This window comes from Anas acuta, chromosome 8 (genome assembly GCF_963932015.1).
Source record: "Anas acuta chromosome 8, bAnaAcu1.1, whole genome shotgun sequence".
Taxonomy (NCBI): Eukaryota; Metazoa; Chordata; class Aves; order Anseriformes; family Anatidae; genus Anas; species Anas acuta.
This window is the reverse complement of record NC_088986.1, coordinates 12856277-12873383: the sequence shown is the minus strand read 5'-3', so window position 1 is coordinate 12873383 and position 17107 is coordinate 12856277. Positions and strand designations below refer to the sequence as shown.

The 17107-nt window shown below is 38.4% G+C and overlaps 1 protein-coding gene across 4 annotated transcripts in view; it reads left to right on the top strand.

Annotated features, from left to right (window-relative positions):
• The first annotated feature begins 2033 nt into the window (after window positions 1–2033).
• Window positions 2034–17107, top strand: part of ADGRL4 (adhesion G protein-coupled receptor L4) — a 76998-nt gene continuing 61924 nt past the window's right edge. The window contains exons 1-2 of one of the 4 annotated variants that reach the window (XM_068690110.1): window positions 2034–2724; window positions 4286–4435. In XM_068690110.1, coding sequence (XP_068546211.1) covers window positions 2703–2724; window positions 4286–4435 — 172 coding nt within the window. In that variant the 5' untranslated portion in view covers window positions 2034–2702. Of the gene's footprint in view, window positions 2725–4285; window positions 4436–17107 lie in introns of those variants that run through there. The other 3 variants (XM_068690109.1, XM_068690112.1, XM_068690111.1) reach the window with 3 other exon arrangements.

Sequence of the window (17107 nt, the reverse complement as noted above, 5' to 3'; positions counted from 1 at the left end):
AAAATGTCTCAGAAATCTTCCCTTTCCTCTTCTCTTCAAAAAATCTTTGTCAAGTCCATCCTTCTCCACATCCATGCCTATTGCGACCTTGCTGTCTTCAGACTCTAACTGACACTCACATTAGCCTGTTTTTAAAGTAGTCTCATGCAAAAGTAATCCATTGCTCCCAGTATTGAGATCTCATTAAGATATTCCTAAATCCCCCTTCTTTACTGTCTCCCTATTGCCTTCCAAATCTGATCAAAGCTCCTTTTATCACCCAAAGTTCCTCTTGACCTAACCTTCTTTGTTGTGTCCTTCTTGTGCTGTTCTTCCTCATCTTTCTTCTTTACTTGCTTCCTCCTCACCCATTGCCAGTTATAATGTAAACTGTTTGACAATTAGACCTGTGCACCTTCTTTCACTTTGTCCACTGTACCTGACAGTAGAGTTATTCAGCAATGCTGTTGCAGGTGGAAAGGGTCCTGACAAAAGGTTTGTACCTTGGACTATGAAAAAAGCAAGTTAGCATATACTTTTCTTGTAAAAATTAAAGCTGTTTGCCTTCTTATACCGAGGTTTTGGTTTTGTCTGTCATCTACAATTTCTCCTATATGCCTAAGCCTTGAATCATAATATGAATTAAAATTCTTACTATAAATTTACTAACACTATGATTCAAGAAACTGCTTTCCAACCTGTCTCTCTGAATACCCCCTTGCAGAAAGGAGAAACTGAAACATTTGTCTCTGACTTTCCAAAAATGTGTTTTCAATGCTTAAGGTCTGAATTTTAGGTTGTAATGTATTGCTGTCTGTCCTACTCTTAAACATCTTGATTAGCTTGATTTGAGGGAGTAAAAAGACACAGAACAAATAGATTGCTGTATTATAGGCTTTCCACACCAAATCTTTATGAGTCAACTGCAATTTGGCACCAGGATCTGCAAGTTAGTGCAGACAAGCCAAGCTCTCGATACAGCACATGTCAGCATGAAGGACAGGACAAGCAGATCAAAGCTTCTGTTGATTCATCTGACTTTCTGTTCCTCTGTGTCTTTGCACATTAGATTATGGGAAAGCTTAACAAGCTCCTTCCTTTTTTCCCCTTTAAGTCCTCCCCCCTACACACAAAGTCAAACAAGAGAAAAACACCCTTCCTACGCCTGGACCCTTTGTTCATTATTCTGTGGTTCATCGAAAATTAACATCCGGTTACTGGAGCTTCCTCTCTCTTTGCCAAGGTGCTACATAAGTACTTTGTGCCAGCTAGACACCTACGTGCTGTTTCTACATGCCTCACTCCTCCCTGGCCTGAGCAGATGTTAACCCATTCAACTCTAGCCAGCAAAAATAATGACGCGGGAAAATAATAGTGAGTAAACAATTCATAACAGAGCTAGAAAAAAATGTTGCCAGATCCACATCCATGAATATTTTTTATAAGCAAGCTGATGCCTCCCCATCTGCTGCCTACCAAAATCTCAACTTGAAAAATTCATAGTCAGACGTGAGATATTTTAACCACAATGATGTTCTACAGCTTCATCCATTTTGTTTACTTAGAGAGATTCTCCAGTCTTCCAGGAGCATGTCTGTTTGTTCGTTTCCCTTTGCTTTGAATCTATGAAGACTGACATACATCAATTCTGAAGCTTTACAGCGTTTCAGTGCATGAGTTGTCATCCCCAGGAAGCTGGGAAATGATGGCATGCACGTCATCCAAAACTACATTAGTATCATTGTATCAAGTATCATTGATTAGGATGCTATAATTGCTTTCATGTTTAACAAAAAGACATGCCAAATGCTTTACCAAATTTGCTATATTTTTATACAACAACCCACTCCAGTTCCATGAATCTGCAGAAACTTTTTCTTCCTCGGCTCCTGAGATTCCCGGCCATACAATTGCTTTCCTGCCTCTTTCCTCCCTGCCAATATGTCTTTGTTTTCCTCACAAAGCAGAGTTCAGTGGATTTCCTGTACCTCCTTACAGGCCATTACCCTTAAAGCAACATTTATTGGCTGCAGAAAGGATCTATCTCAAAACTGAAGAAAGCTCTAGGAAAATTACAGTCAGGCAGGATTGCCTAAAAAAAAAAAAAAAAAAGAAAAAGAAAAAAGGGTCTTGGGGCTCACGTATACTCAGCTCACCAGGAAAAGGTGGAAGGAAGCATGTAGCCCCTTACCTCTGAGCTCGTAAACCCTGGCTAGTTACTAATCTCTTCCACATCTTCCTCACCCTCCCTGATTTGTTTCACCATCCTTCTACGGCTCCTTCACTCGTTCTGCCAGGAGGCTACCGCTCATCCCTTCCATTCTCTTCCTCCCTCTATCCTGAGAACTCTCCCAAAAACTTCCTTTAATCCGTGCTCCTCTAACTCATTCACTCCTGCATCTTTTCTGACACCTCCTGTGAGATTCAGACTGCTGCTTCTTTTACTTTCTCATTTACTCCTTTCTCATTTATTCCCTACTGGTCAGAACACCAGGTTCTCAGCCCCTCCCAGCCCTCCATGTCCTGCTTGTGAGTCTCAGTATCTTTTGGGAACGCGAAGCTCAGGATAAAGGGCAGTGTCAGGGCAGCACTTGCACCAAGACATCATTTTCCTAATAGGCATGTGTGCATATTTTGCACATGGTGGCACATTTTAAGGCAGAGAGTTTTTTTCTGTGACACAGGGGCTCTGCACCAGGCGCCACGCAGCAACGGCATCACCAATGAAACTGCTTCCATTCCTAGGTAGGTAAAATCTCCTTCCCAAGGGACTGACTGGCAAGTGGGAAGGGAGTGGGGTCTGGCAGGACAATCTATGGGGACAGCTGTGCTGGGGCTGGAGAGAAATTAGTGTGTTGGAGGTAATGGAAGGCTGCTTGTACAAGGACTCAAGGTCCACAGAGCTGTGACTTGTGCTGGTTGCTACAGGCTTCAGTAATCCCACTGTTATGGTTGTCCCAAAACCAAATCCCACAAATGCCAGTCTTTGTCTCATTGTTGGTTTTATTCTGTAAAAACAGAAATATTGTGGGTTTCAGTGTTTTTTGTTTGGCTGGTTTGTTGGTTTTGGTTTTATCTTAAATCCCTCTCTCACTCTCTGCTTGGGAGATTTTTAGATTTCACTTGTTATGAACACTAAAATGGCAACAGAATCCTACAGGTTTCTGTTTTAATCTTTGAGAGATTGTCTCCTCTTTCAAAAACAGAGAAGATGAAACTTAGTGATACATAAATTGATTTGGATTATATATAGTTGTTAAAAAAATGTGTGTGACTTTTAATCTTTTGAATTTTTCATGAAATTTTAATTTGTTCAAGAAAACAACACCTCAATGAGATTTCCTGAAGCAATGAAACCTATAACTGTAACACTAGGCTAGCAAATATCCAAAATAATATTTGGGTAGGGAAAAGCAGAACTGCAGGGGAAGACAGCATCTAAAATGGGCTTCATGTTCTGCAACTTTCATTATGCCTAGCTAACCATTTATAAAGAGCAAATTCAGAAACTTACTTTCCCTTCTGAGTTAACTGCCTCATTTCTAACCCATTATGGGGTGTGTATAATTATTCAGTGAGCTGTTAGTTTTCTCACAGGGAGAGGTTCCTTTCTTTTCTTTGTGTTGGAAACTATATGCATTCATACAATGAGAAAGTAGTTATATCATGTGGGAATTGTTCAGTGGATAGAAAAAAGAAGGCAGTACTTTTATAACATAGAAATGGTATTTTAAGAGATTGCTTTTAAATAATTTGGAGACATTTTTAAACCCTAATGCCACAATGTTGTAAACACTGTGACATGTCAATTTAATCTCTCAGACCATGCATGTGTGTAAGCAACGTATGTATGGAAATGCTTATAAAAATTAAATGATCTTGGGAACCCTCTGTGATATTTTCACTTGATATGTGTAGGGCAGTTTGTATTACACTCCATACATAATTCAGAGTACAAATAAATGTCTGTGCTTTAGTGGAAAGTACTAGAAAGATTTGAAAGCATTTCAAACATTTTCCTCAGATCACTGAGTAACTTCTACATTGTTTACCAATTTAATACTAGCTGAACATATACGCAAGTTCTTATTCTCCCATGTCTGCTATTGCTAGCCCCTGAGTAGTTTCACTAGAGTCCACTGCTGTTCATGGCCATAGCCCCATCCTGCAATACAGCTGACTCTGTGATGACATTACATTTATAGAAATTTCCCAATTTCATGGAAACCTTTTGCACAGATTTGATTTTAGAGGTCAGTATGAAGCTTTCAAATAAAGAAACAAATATGGTTTTCCTTTGTTCCAGTTCTGGTTTCCAGTCTGCTGGACTATAGCTACACTACTGCAAGCTGCAACATAACATGCCACAAAGACGCACGTTGTGAAGTTCAGGGTGGGAAACAAGGTTGCTATTGCGCCCAAGGATATACAGGAAATGGCATAACCTTCTGTTACGGTAAATAGATTTTACCTATATGTATTTCTGTGATGTGCTTGCTTGAAAAGAATACTCAAGAGCCCATTAACTCAAGGATTAAACTTCATGGTACGACACCTTATGATAGCGTGCTGTCAATGCCAAAAATTAAGGTCTTTGCAGTTTCTGAGAAATTCTACAGAAATTCTACAGCCTCAAGGTACTATTTTAATACGGCATACCATGCATCTCAGTTGTATTCAACCTGTTTTCCAGCTTCAGTCTTGGTGCATTACAGTTCCATAGAGATGCTGATGTATCTTCTCTGATTTAGCTTCAGCAATTGCCCTTGTGACTTCAGACTTCTAAAACTTGGGGTTGACACAACTGCTATTTTATAACCCGCACATCTCATCCATATACACACAGTAGTAGCTCACTCTTCCCAGCCACTAATCATGATTAAAAAACTACTGTTCCTGAGCTATGATAGAAGACTGAAGAGGTGTGTGCACCATGGGGAAATGCCCACATGTGAAGCCAATATTCATTTTTCCACTTCAGCTGCTAGCAAGGGAAAAATGCCAGAAATCCTCCAGAGGGGTCTGCTTCTGGATGCGTTTGTCTTCCATCCAAATAAAATTATATTTTCCCCTCCTTCATTTTTGAGTTGTCCTCTATTATGTGTAGCTCTAATACTTATTTCCACTGCTAAATGAATATTGTCAGTTTTTAGTGTCCTGAGAAATAGTTATGAATATTAAACAGCCATTTAGTTAGTTTTTGTGTTTCATGCATCTTGGGAGATCAAGCAGTAATGGGCACTTCAGTTTAGTATGAGCAGAGACAAGCTCCCCACCTTTAGTTTTTTGTTTGTTTGTTTGTTTGTTTGTTTTATGGATCATTCACTATGGTATATTTGGAAGCCTGTTTACTGGAAAATTTAGAATGCAAAGACATCCTCATAAGAAAGCTGACTATCCTTTTATAAGCTTGGAATATTTAGACAGAAGTTTTGCAGTCTAAAATAAAAAACAATAAGGAATCACAAAATTGTAGAATAATTTAGTTTGAAAGAGACCTCTAGAAGTCATCTGGTCCACTTCTCATTCAAAACAGGACCAACTTGGGGTTTCTTGGGGCTTCAGCCAAGTTTTGAGCATCTCCAAGGATGAAGATTGCACACATCTCTGGACTGGCTGTTCTACTGGCTGACTACCATAACTTTGAAAACTTTTAACCGATACTAGCTGGAGTCTTTCTTGTTGTAACTTCTGCTCTCAAATGCACTCATCCCTTACTAAATTTCCAAGAACAGCTTAGCTTCATCTTCTCATGGACTTCTCAGCTTCATGGAGTTCATACTCCATGACTGCCGCCCATTAGGTACCTGTAGATGGCAATAAGATTTCTCCTTTGCCTGTTCTTAAGTCTGAACAAACCCTGTTTTCCTAGCTGCTTCTTTGCATCACATGCCATGTAGTCAATAAATATATTTCTTTAATACAACGCTAAACTTGCCATAAATATAGGTCAGTCTTGTATACACCACATTGTCAGTAATTTTCTAGAAAGTTGTGATTATGCGTCATCAACTTAAGTTACAAAAAAAAGTAACTGTTGTCCCTCATTGATATTATTAAAGTCATAAATTATGTATGTCAAGTATGGCATTCTTAAATCTACACATGTAAGGATGTATTTATCTTGCCTTCCATGTTATTTGTCCTCATCCAGTATCTTTTTTTTACTTTCATTTTCTCTTTCATTTTCTTGGGGAAATATACATTAAAAATCAGAAGGACACATTGGTCATTTAAACAAAATTCAGTATGGTGAAATAGAAGTGTCAGTCACTTACAGAACTTGTAAATCATCTAATTGTTTATTAAAAATAGTACTAAATGTTTGGAAACTTAATCTTTTTATCAAATTTTCCAATATCTGTCCAAGCGAACCAGTTACTAGATTTGTATGTGCTGCTTTGCAGTTAAGAGTCAATGGTTTGAAGCAAGCCTCAGGTCAGGAGACCAACATTTTCTCTGGTAAAATAGCTCAACAACCACGAAAGTCACTTACCCTCAAGCTAAGTAGCAAAGCTTGTATCAGAAAAGTATGGCTGTTGTCCCTGAAAGAGAGCCTACATTTCTCTAGGGCAGCATATTATAGAGTGTGTTATTAATATTGTGCAGTAGTCCTCTAATAGCATAAACAAGTAACCTGAATTTTAATTGGATAGGCACTAAAAAGGATTAGAAATATAGGCTAAACCCTATCATAAACAGTTTAAAGCTATGAAAATGTAAAGCAAAGCCTCAGACATTTAATGATGTATTAGATCTTGCTGTTCTGTATGGGGAATGCTGCAGGTGTATCTGCTCTTCTACAGATAGCTACCCATTTTTCTTCAGTTAATAATCTTAGGCTTTTACAATGATAGTCGAGTCACCTTCAAAGGAGATCATCAATTATGTGCTAATACAGGCATTTTCTAAAGAAATATGTTGTGTTATATATGTTGTGTTATGTTTGCGTGTTTGCCCTTTTTGTTATTTAGATGAGTTGAGAGAGTCATAATTACTGTCATCAACATTAATAATTCTGCATAATACATAACCATCTTCAGTGCATTTACCTGGTAGGCAGTTAAACTGCAGCAGTGGTTGTTCTGACGTTTTATTCTGAAACCAGTAACTCAAATTCCTTCTACTTGTAAAAACGTTGAACAAGAAAAACATACTAGTTTTCAGTTTAGTTCTATTAAGCTTATATAGCTGGAAAAATGTCCCTTTTTATTTATAGAGACATTCTCAATGTATTTAGAGGATTCACTATTTTTTCTCTACTTTCACTTGTTTGTAACACCTCTTAAATACTTGTAAAAGTTATTTGTTTGCTAGCTCTGTCTTTTCAATGTGATACACTTAGACATTTTCCCTTGTGTTTACTGTGCTGCAAAAGGCAATAATGCCCTGTTACATTTATTTTCTAGCACCATTATTGATGAATCATGAATCACTGATGTCAGCATACCTTAGGAATGGGGTTTGTTAGTTTTTACTTTGCTCCCTTTGCCAGCTGGATAAGTGACTGTAGAGAGCTCAAGATTATTGGATTTGCTGTGTATAGATAAAGACATATAGATATGAATTTAATTTCCTGGTGTCAAAGTCATGGCTTTTAAAATAATTATCCTCTTACAATCTTTCCCATAAGATTTCAACCACTTTAAATTAGGTCATGTTTTGGACTTTGGCATACTTTTGCCAATCTAACAAAAAGCTAATCCTCTTCATAATCTCATTGTCCTCACTAAGAATATGTGCAGGAATGCACATAGTCAGGAGAATAACCGATTGTAGGATCTGGCCTCTTTTATATATTGGAATTATAACTTGCATCGCCATAAATTCCTTCTGTAGAATATCTTCTAGAAAAAGATAAATGAGTCATCTTGTCAAGCCTTACACCTCTGAGGTATGAAATAATATCCCATTCTTCTTTTTTATTTATATTTCTTGTTTTATATAATATAAAATGAGAGAGAATGGCCTCTGAAAACTGTTTTATTTTTAGGACTCTTTTTGGGCAGATGTGTACTCTGAATGTAATGTATGAGGCTTTAGCTTTACATTATCATATATGTAAATGAAGTTTCATAGCTAAAGCTCTTGGGGAAAAAAAAAAAGTATATATGTGTATATAAAAAATAAGACTGATTTATAGATAAATTAACTTCTTTTTGTCAAAAAAAGAAAAAAAAAAAAAAGGCCGTGGGTTTTGTACAGACAAATAGCATATATTTTCCACTTCTGTAATCTATTTCTTTATGTGCTGCTCATAATCCCAGTTTTCTTCTCAAAAAAAAAAAAAAAAAAAAAAAAAAAAAAAAAACAGATCCTTTAGAGAAGATTGGGGTGGAAGTAGTGGAAGTAAGACTTCAAAGAAGCTAATATTTTATTTTTAAAACAGAGGGGAAAATGAGTTGGCATCATTGATGCTTTCCCAAGCAGCTCTGCTGTTTCAATACTGGCTGCTTCTTGATTGCTGACTGCCAATTTGCTGCTTTGCTGGCACACTGTAGGAAATTAAAGTAAACAGTGTGATCATAGTGTTTACTTTAACTTTGTAAAATACGGAAGGAAAATGAAGCAGTGTTGTTTGTTCCAGGAGGGTAGGCAGGCAAGCAGGAAAAACCTTAACAAAATATCCCTTCCAGATATCCCTGCACGTATTCCCTTATAAAAGTCACTTGCAAATTATACTGCAAAAATTAGTCAGTCTTGCTTGTAAAATAGTTACAGCTCTTCCTGAAATAGTGAGCAGGGACTTAGGCTATCAGGGCGACTTTGCACTGTAACAGGACGCTGACGTTCTTTTTGAGTCCAATACAGTAGGATTTATCATTTTCCAGAGGCAAAAAATACATCAGTGAAAAGTGGTATTTTATATCAAAATATGGAATCCCTCTGAGAACTCAGAGCAATTTATGTAAACTCAGTTGAATCAAAATGAAAGCCTACTCAAAATCTGAACATAAATATATTTTCTTATTTTACTGAGGGTCATACTACCAACTCTCTGGCTTTTGCCAGCTCTTAGAAGGAGCTTTCCTGTGAGATTCCAACCTCTTACTATAAGGTGATGTTGATGTGTCCCACAGTCAACTTCAATTGTATTCACTGAATTTGTTTTGATAAACCAGTGTCACCATTGTCATTCTATAGCACTCAATAAAACACAAAATATCAAGTAGTCTATAGTTTTATGGAAACTATATAGAGTTTGGAAATTTTACCTTTCAAATTAATTAGACCCTGTAAAAAACACTGTGTACAATCATTTCATTATATTCAGAAGTGTCTTTCGGTAGCAGATGATCTGATCCAAATGCTGGTTCACCAGAGGAGAGTTTTCTGTTGTTACCAGCAGGCATACATCACTGGATGTCACTTCTGTGTTTACCAAATAGTCTGAAATCACTGATACGGAAGATCCAACCCACATACCTCCTAAATTCATTTCACTGCTATCAGTTACCACAAGCTATAAAAAGGCAAATTGCAGCTGCTCTAGCATAACACAGCAGGAGAGAAATATGCCTTAGCCAAACACAAATGATGGCGCTCAACACAGTGGGTGACAGCTTGGAAAACTTGGGATATGCTACACAGCAAGGCAAAGCAGACCCCTTATTTTTTATACATTCCTCATAACTTCTGGGCTTGTCTCATTTTTCATTACCCTTTCTCCTTTTTGCCCCTCTGTCTTCTAGACTCTGCTGTTCTACAGCCAAATTCTGCCATATCTTTTCCAGTTTCAGGGTGGTGCATTGTAAAACCAGAATTTGGGCTGTATGAAAGGGCAGAGGTCATCTTCATATTCAGAATTCATACTCTGTGTTTAGGTGTCTGGCTTTTTTGGTGGTCTCAAGAACTGTTACAAGGCCGCATCATGTTTGTTGTATATGTAGTTATTATACTTTTAATTAAGTCCATACATTCAGTGTTTCTCTTTGGGAAACAAGAAATTTACTTATTATCTACATCTGCATTGGTCATAACACAGGTGAATGTTTTTCACCTTTTCCCGAAACACAGAGACTGACTGCTGTGCCGTACATTGTTACCCAGCTGAGGTATCTTGCTCAACATTCATTATTAAACCTGTAGGCAGATTATGAAATAGGAAAACCTGGGCAAATTAGCCTGGAGTATTTTTTATTCTCTATCCTGTGCATAATGGTCTACTTGCCTGGGAATAGCTGGACTTGCTAGGTTAATGTTTGGACTTGATGATCTTGGAGGTCTTTTCCAACCTAAGTGATTCTGTGACTCTAAGTTAGCATAGCAGGTTCTTGGCCATTTGGGGACCTACAGTTTTGGTGGCACTTCTTGTTTTGTGGATCCTTTCTTTGTGTATGACTTTTGGCTGTTCATGCATAAGTTACACTTTTGTGTGATTTTGGGAAGGGTTTGATAGCTGTGGTGTGTGTAGGTTGCTGGGGACTAACCAGCAGTTGCATGATTGTCTTCCAGTTGCAAAGGACTGACATATGTTTATCTTCCTTAAAATAGACATACTCTTTGCTAAAAGTGTTAATCAAAACAGTATTTGTACAGTTGACTTTACTTTTTATAACTGAAATTGCTTATTGTAACAAGCTAGTATTGAACGTATATTTTACATGAAGCTTTTAAGAGTAGATCAGGAGTTTGAAAGGGAAGAGGGCATTACAGCAGTGCCTGGCTATGCATAAGAACATCAGTCAGATGGAAAGCAATGCAGGATATTTGAAGTACCAAAATGTTCATGCTGAATAAGACACAGTGGAGTCTATCCTACTCCAATTGTCTTACCTCCTAAAATGGCTGAGTCCATAAAAAGTCCATAAACATTTTATGCATTCAAAGTGCCAAATTCAGTTAGCTTACTTGTATGAAAAAATATCTTACAGTTTCTCACTTGAATGAGATAGAGAGAAATCTTCAGAGGGATAGCCCTGCTTCCTACTGGCAGAAAATACTGTATTCCTGGGCCAGAGATAGAGCTCACTATAATCATTTGTAAAATTGACCCTGACTTTAATAAGGCTTGGATCAAGCCCATATTAGACTTGTAACATTAATAGATCAAAACAAAACAAAACAAAATGTTCCATGTTTTCTGTTTACTTTTTTTTTTTTGAAATGCTACTTTGAGCATGACTAAAACATAGTAATGGATTACTAAACTAAACTTCCTCTTGTTATATCTTTAATCATATCCAGTCTCTTTTTTAAATTAGTCCTGTTTGCAACTAAAAGGTTTTTTTTTTGAATGTGTGTAGATGATGTGGTAGTAGAAAAATAGTTGTCTCTCACAAAAATGTACCCAAACTTTTAAGCTGATCAGCTGCACATGGATAGTTTCTTATTTGTTTAATTCAAAATGTGCTTTAACCCTTGCCAAATAATGCTGACTTCCTTTCTTGAGAAAATAGTCTTTTCATCCTGATTTATAGTCCAAGGAATCAATCAATATGGTCCACGTTTAGAGGATGTGGGAAAAATTCATTTAAAGAACTTAAAACTTATAATCTCAAAGTCTGCTCACTTTGTGCCTACCAGAGACGTAACTGACCTTCTATATCTCTAGCATCTACAATGCTACAATCCAAAAACATCCAGCAATAACAATATGTTCTTCTAACTCACTGGTCCAAAGTAAAGGGATGGAAGATATTTCCAGAACTTCTGGATATACTTACAGGTATATGACATGTACACAAATGTATACACACTGATCTATGTGTATGTGAATAAAAAGCATATAGTAGAGCTCACTACACCTATCGGATTCTGCATCTGCCTTTGGGGCTATGAATTTAGTGTAAGTCACCTAACAAAGTATCATAAAGAATTACACACCTAAGAGAGAATGATGTCATCTTTGTGTAGCTACACTGATATCCATATAATATCCCACCAGTCTGGCATACTCTTTTGTCTCTGTTGAATAAATCATAGTTTAATAATGGAAAAGTGTTCTCCATAGGATTGTTGTTGCTTTTCCCCTCCACCCCCTCCCCACCCCTTCCAACATAAACTGGCCAGGAGTGGTGAAGTTGTCTGTAACCTCATTTGAAATGTGTAATTTATCTAGGATGATATGCTGGTGCACAATTTTTCTGTGTATGACTGTGAAAAATTGCCGGCTGAGCTGTTGGCAGACAGAATATCAAACCCTGCTCAACCCTGTACGTATAAAAGAGTTTAAGAAGGTAATTGACACTTTGGGCCTCTATTTGCCAAAGAAAGAGATAATGACGTTCTCCAAGAAGATTAGAATCTAACCAAACATTGTGTTCTAAATATAGAGCACAAAGCCAGGTGATGTTTGTGAAAATGCTGCTTGGCTGCAGGAGGAGGAGGGTGCTGAAGGACTACAATTTTGCACTGTATATATTTTAGGTACACAGATTTAATTTAGAGATTATGGCTTGAAAATGAAATTTACAGTATGTGTGTTTTGGGGTGATAAGAAATTGATTTTGTGACCTTGGTACACACTAATTGAAATATCTGGCACTGTGTTTTGCTGAGGTTAAAGGAAACCATATATGCCTGGAACTGTATTCTTCTTTCACCTTGAACTGTGCAGTTAATCACTACCATAATCACTGGCAGGAAGGAAGCTGCTGTTTAGCTGTTCTACAAGGAAGCTGAATAATCTCTGTTCTTTGTCTAATGGATAGGTTGTTGTGTGATTACTTCAGGCTAGGTTTAAGAGATTCAGACTTCAGACTTCAAACTTCAAAATGGATACTTCTGGTGACATTAACCATTCAGTGAGCACCCGGGGCCAGAGCTTCACCCAGTGTGGGGTAGAGGATGGCACGAGCAGGCAGGTCTTCACAGCTCTGTGGAGCTGCCAACCACCACTCTTATGGCTGTTTGCTGGGGATAAGACAGCTCTGTCCTGTGCTCTCTGCCAGTGTGCACCAGGTGGTCCAGGGAAAAGCTTCCCCAAGCTGTATCAGAGAACAGTACATGAACTGTTCTGTCCTTGGACTGGTATTCCTAGGCATCCTAATGCCAGTTCTAGCATTAATAGGTCTTCTTTATTTAGCTGGGTTTCTGTCTTAGTTTAGATTTATACAACTGTGACAGTCTAGAGTTTTCTATAAAGTAGTGTAGCAGGGTGCTCCATTATTTTGCTTATTATTTAATGTTACACATTTGTTAGGTTGGCACAGGATCATGTTTTTCGAAAAGGAAAATGAAAGCTCCTAAAAAGCCTTGACAATAAATGGTTATTTGTTCAAAAACAGCCGAGTCCAATCTTTGTTTATGTTAGTTGGCTTCATGTAATGGTGTTGCAATAAAGAAAAATAGCTCTTCAGGATATGCATTGGCTTTTATGTTTTATTTGTAATGAAAGCTATGCACATAGGCAGCAATCTACATAAGTTACATTGAGGGAGAACATAAGCATAGATGGTGACTTGCGTGTTTATATATTTAGTATTTATTTGTGGCAGAGCATCTGGATCTCAATTTTAAAGAATGTGAAATCAGGCTGAGGTACTGCAGTTTTCATTCCCAGAAAGTTACCAAAAGAAGACTAAGAGAAAAGGTGAATTTATCACCCACCCGGAGACTGCTGCTGCTCCTTCTCCCCTGCCCTATCACTGCAGAGGATCTGCAGGTCCATTCCCCTGACCTTATATTCTCCTATTCGATCCCAGCTTAGGAGAAAGTCCATGGGCTCCGAGGTTTATTATACTGTAATCCTCACTGCCCTCTTAACATAATGACAATTTTTGTGTATACCTAAAGTTCAAGTGGGCTGAGGGTAGTACAGTTCCATTTCGCTGATTGCATCAGGATGTCATGGGAGCCAGGAGCTAGTGCCACAGTGATATCTGCATTGCATGAAGATCTTCATCACTGTCTCTGTAACTTCAGAGGTCCTAAAAAAATGCCAGAGAAATTTCCCACTACAGTTCAGCTACCAGGTATATTGGTGTGAACTGAAAATTCAGTTAAGCTCCATGGACCTAAATAGGAGCTCTGAGCTGCTCAAGCCTTACATTAGTTCTTTGTGGTTATGGAACAAGAGTAGGTGGAAAGTCATATTACAGTGGAGGCTTTGCCTTACTTTTTGTCTTGAATAAATCATTTTGGTGGGTAGCATTGATCCTGAGGAACCTCTGCCTTTTTAAAATCAGCTTGGAAAAAGTTCAGAAGGGAGATCAGTGGAAGCTGGAGGTACTCAGGCAAACAGTTCGGCCCTTTGTACCTATCCAAAATGTTTCATTATTCAGAGATATGATGAAGCATGCATCAATTCATAAATATGACCCACTGTGCAATGTAAAAATGTCGATATTTCTGTCCCATTGTGCAAGGGATACCTGGTGCATACAGAAAGAATTTCATCTCTTTAACAACCACAGAGAAAATAGGAAAGGCAAATAACCTTCAAAAGAGTATTGACTTGAAAGCAGGGGTAGGTAGAAGTTTCTAAAACTTAACACAGCTTTTGAGCTGGGGTAATCAAAATAGAAATGACATTGGATAACAGATTTAAATGGCGCAGAGCTGCAGTTTGGCTGCTTTTTTAGAGTAGTGATGCAAGTTGTGGTACATTGATTCCACCATACTCAGCTCTGTGGCTAAAATCTAGGAGCTTCTACATGAAACTGTCGTTAGAAGATAAGGTCACTTTAGGCATGCATCACACAGTACCACAGCTGTCACAGGAGAAGCTAGATATCATGGCCTAGGTGTGCTGGGACAGAGTAGTGGGCTACTCTGTGGGCTCAGTTTGTATCATTTTGCACATGAGGTCTGAGAATTAGATGAATGTCAAAGGGGAGGCTGAGATAATATTTACACAGCTGTGGGCTGCAAAGAAAAGAACTGTTAACTGAACTTTTTGTACATCATCTTGAATAAACAGGTAGTATGCTAATACCACCAAATGCTGGGGAGGGATGTGCTAAAAGGTCTCTGGGCTGTGTTCTCTGTTCTCAGAGAAAGTTATTGCAGCTTTTATTAGCTGTAAAGTGCTCTTGAATTATTGCTTAAGATTTGGCCTTAGAATTATCTAAATTCTAAAAACTTTTAAACTAACAATGGCACATTACCCCCAGGCAATGCCATGCAGACAGCAGCATTCACATTGGAGCTCAATATTCAAACTAGAATGGGGCTGTGCTGTAATACGGATATCTGGTTTTGCGTACCGCAGCAGAAACCCAAGTGCTGGACTACTGCTGCTTCTGCTGGCACCGTAGTAAAAATAGTCTCTTGAAATACCTGCTGCCTCTGTTCTCATTGCAACAAGCAATGTCAAGAGCACAGATGAGTATAATGATATGCTTTATTGTAGTTTTCTGTAGAAAGGGTGATGTTGATGATTTTCCTCTGATAGAGAGGGGACTTGCAATTGACTTTTGCAAGCCACAGCAGTTGTAGGACACAAAGCAACAGTTAGGGGTGGATTTTCCAAGAAATATTTGTTGAGCACTTTTGAGCTGTCAGGCTCTATCCTAGGTGCCTAAAGAAGGACTGAGTTGTTTCAAAAGTATAATCTCAGTTGTGGGTGATGAACAATTGAAAATCTGTCTGTGAAATGCCTTTTTTTTTTTTTTTTAACTATCATCTGTTGGCAGTTTGGGCTTTTGATTGATTTATTACTTTATTTTTAACTGTAAATACCCTTTACTTAGGTGGGGAAACCCTTTACTTAGGTGGGGAACTCTGAATGAGCTGGCGCTGCTGGTGGTAGTAGCTCCTTGCCATTGGAGATTCAGTAATTAAAGAAGTAGATAATATCCTCCTCATTGAGGAGATTTAGAAAATCATGAGGACTTTGCATTATTACAGTGTTTAACATCAGCAAATGGAGGAAAAAAAAATAAAATCATGATGGCAATTTTCATTAACTGCAATGCATGTGGAGGGCTCTTTTTCTTTCTTTGAACAGCCAAACACTAAACAATTCCTAAATCCCTCCTTGTTACTTATGTTTTCTTTTTGGTGGTTAAAAACTCCATAAAGCAGAAATTGAAGACTTGCTATTAAAATACTTGCTGACAGCTCCATTCAAAACATTCTTTCAAATAGTGCTATCACATCATGAGTCATCCGCTATTCTGATATAGTTGCTTTAACAAGTACCTTCCTTCATGGTTAAGGCCCATCTCTTTTCATTGGAAAATTCTTCCTTTAGACACATATTGAATTACTGCTGTAAATATGTCTTTCTCTGGTATTGCACTGTTTGGGCTACAGAACACATGTAACCCATTCCCCACTGAAGGAAGGAAGGAAGGAAGGAAGGAAGGAAGGAAGGAAGGAAGGAAGGAAGGAAGGAAGGAAGGAAGGAAGGAAGGAAGGAAGGAAGGAAGGAAGGAAGGAAGGAAGGAAGGAAGGAAGGAAGGGAGGGAGGGAGGGAGGGAGGGAGGGAGGGAGGGAGGGAGATGGCCATTGGTCATGGCACAAGAAAACAAGAAAGAAACACTAACCTTTTTTACCTTCTTACCAGGAGGATCTGGGTACAAATGCCTTGTGCCATTAGCATAAGTCAGAGTTCCTGGCTCAGTGCAATGACCTTGCATCCCTCTGCAAATAACATGTTTCTGCCACTGAGCTGGCATGCAGCCCTAGTGCTTGTAGGCACTTCTGTGCACAGGCTCTCCTAGGGCCAGGTCTTCACCTGGCATACAGCAGCACAGCTCTGCTGATGACAGCAGAGTTAAGCAGCTCCCACCACCTGAAGACTGAACCCAGGAACATCCCAGGGATTAAGTGGCCCCTGGTGAAACAGGGTGAGTTTCACTCTCTGAGCTTGAAGTTGGAATTATTTACAGTCACTTTAACAGGACAACAGCTGCTCTTTACCTAGAGATGTGCCAACAGCACTGAAAGAATTTGGATCTAAATTGCAGATGGATGGATTTCAATTTGATTCAAGTAGCTGGACTGCACGATGCTGTACTGTAAGCTCTCAAAGTCAGAGCTTGAGAGAAAAATCATTAAGTTGGAAGCTGATACTCTGAAAGACTTTTATAAAGCAATATATTTTCATAGCAGACACAGATCAATGTAAAAGTAGTAATCAAGGGCCATGTGCTTCGTGTTCATGGACAGAAAATGTGGAGAATTCAGCCAGAGCCAGACACTTAACATTCAGAGCATTCAGAGTAGCATTGAGGATATT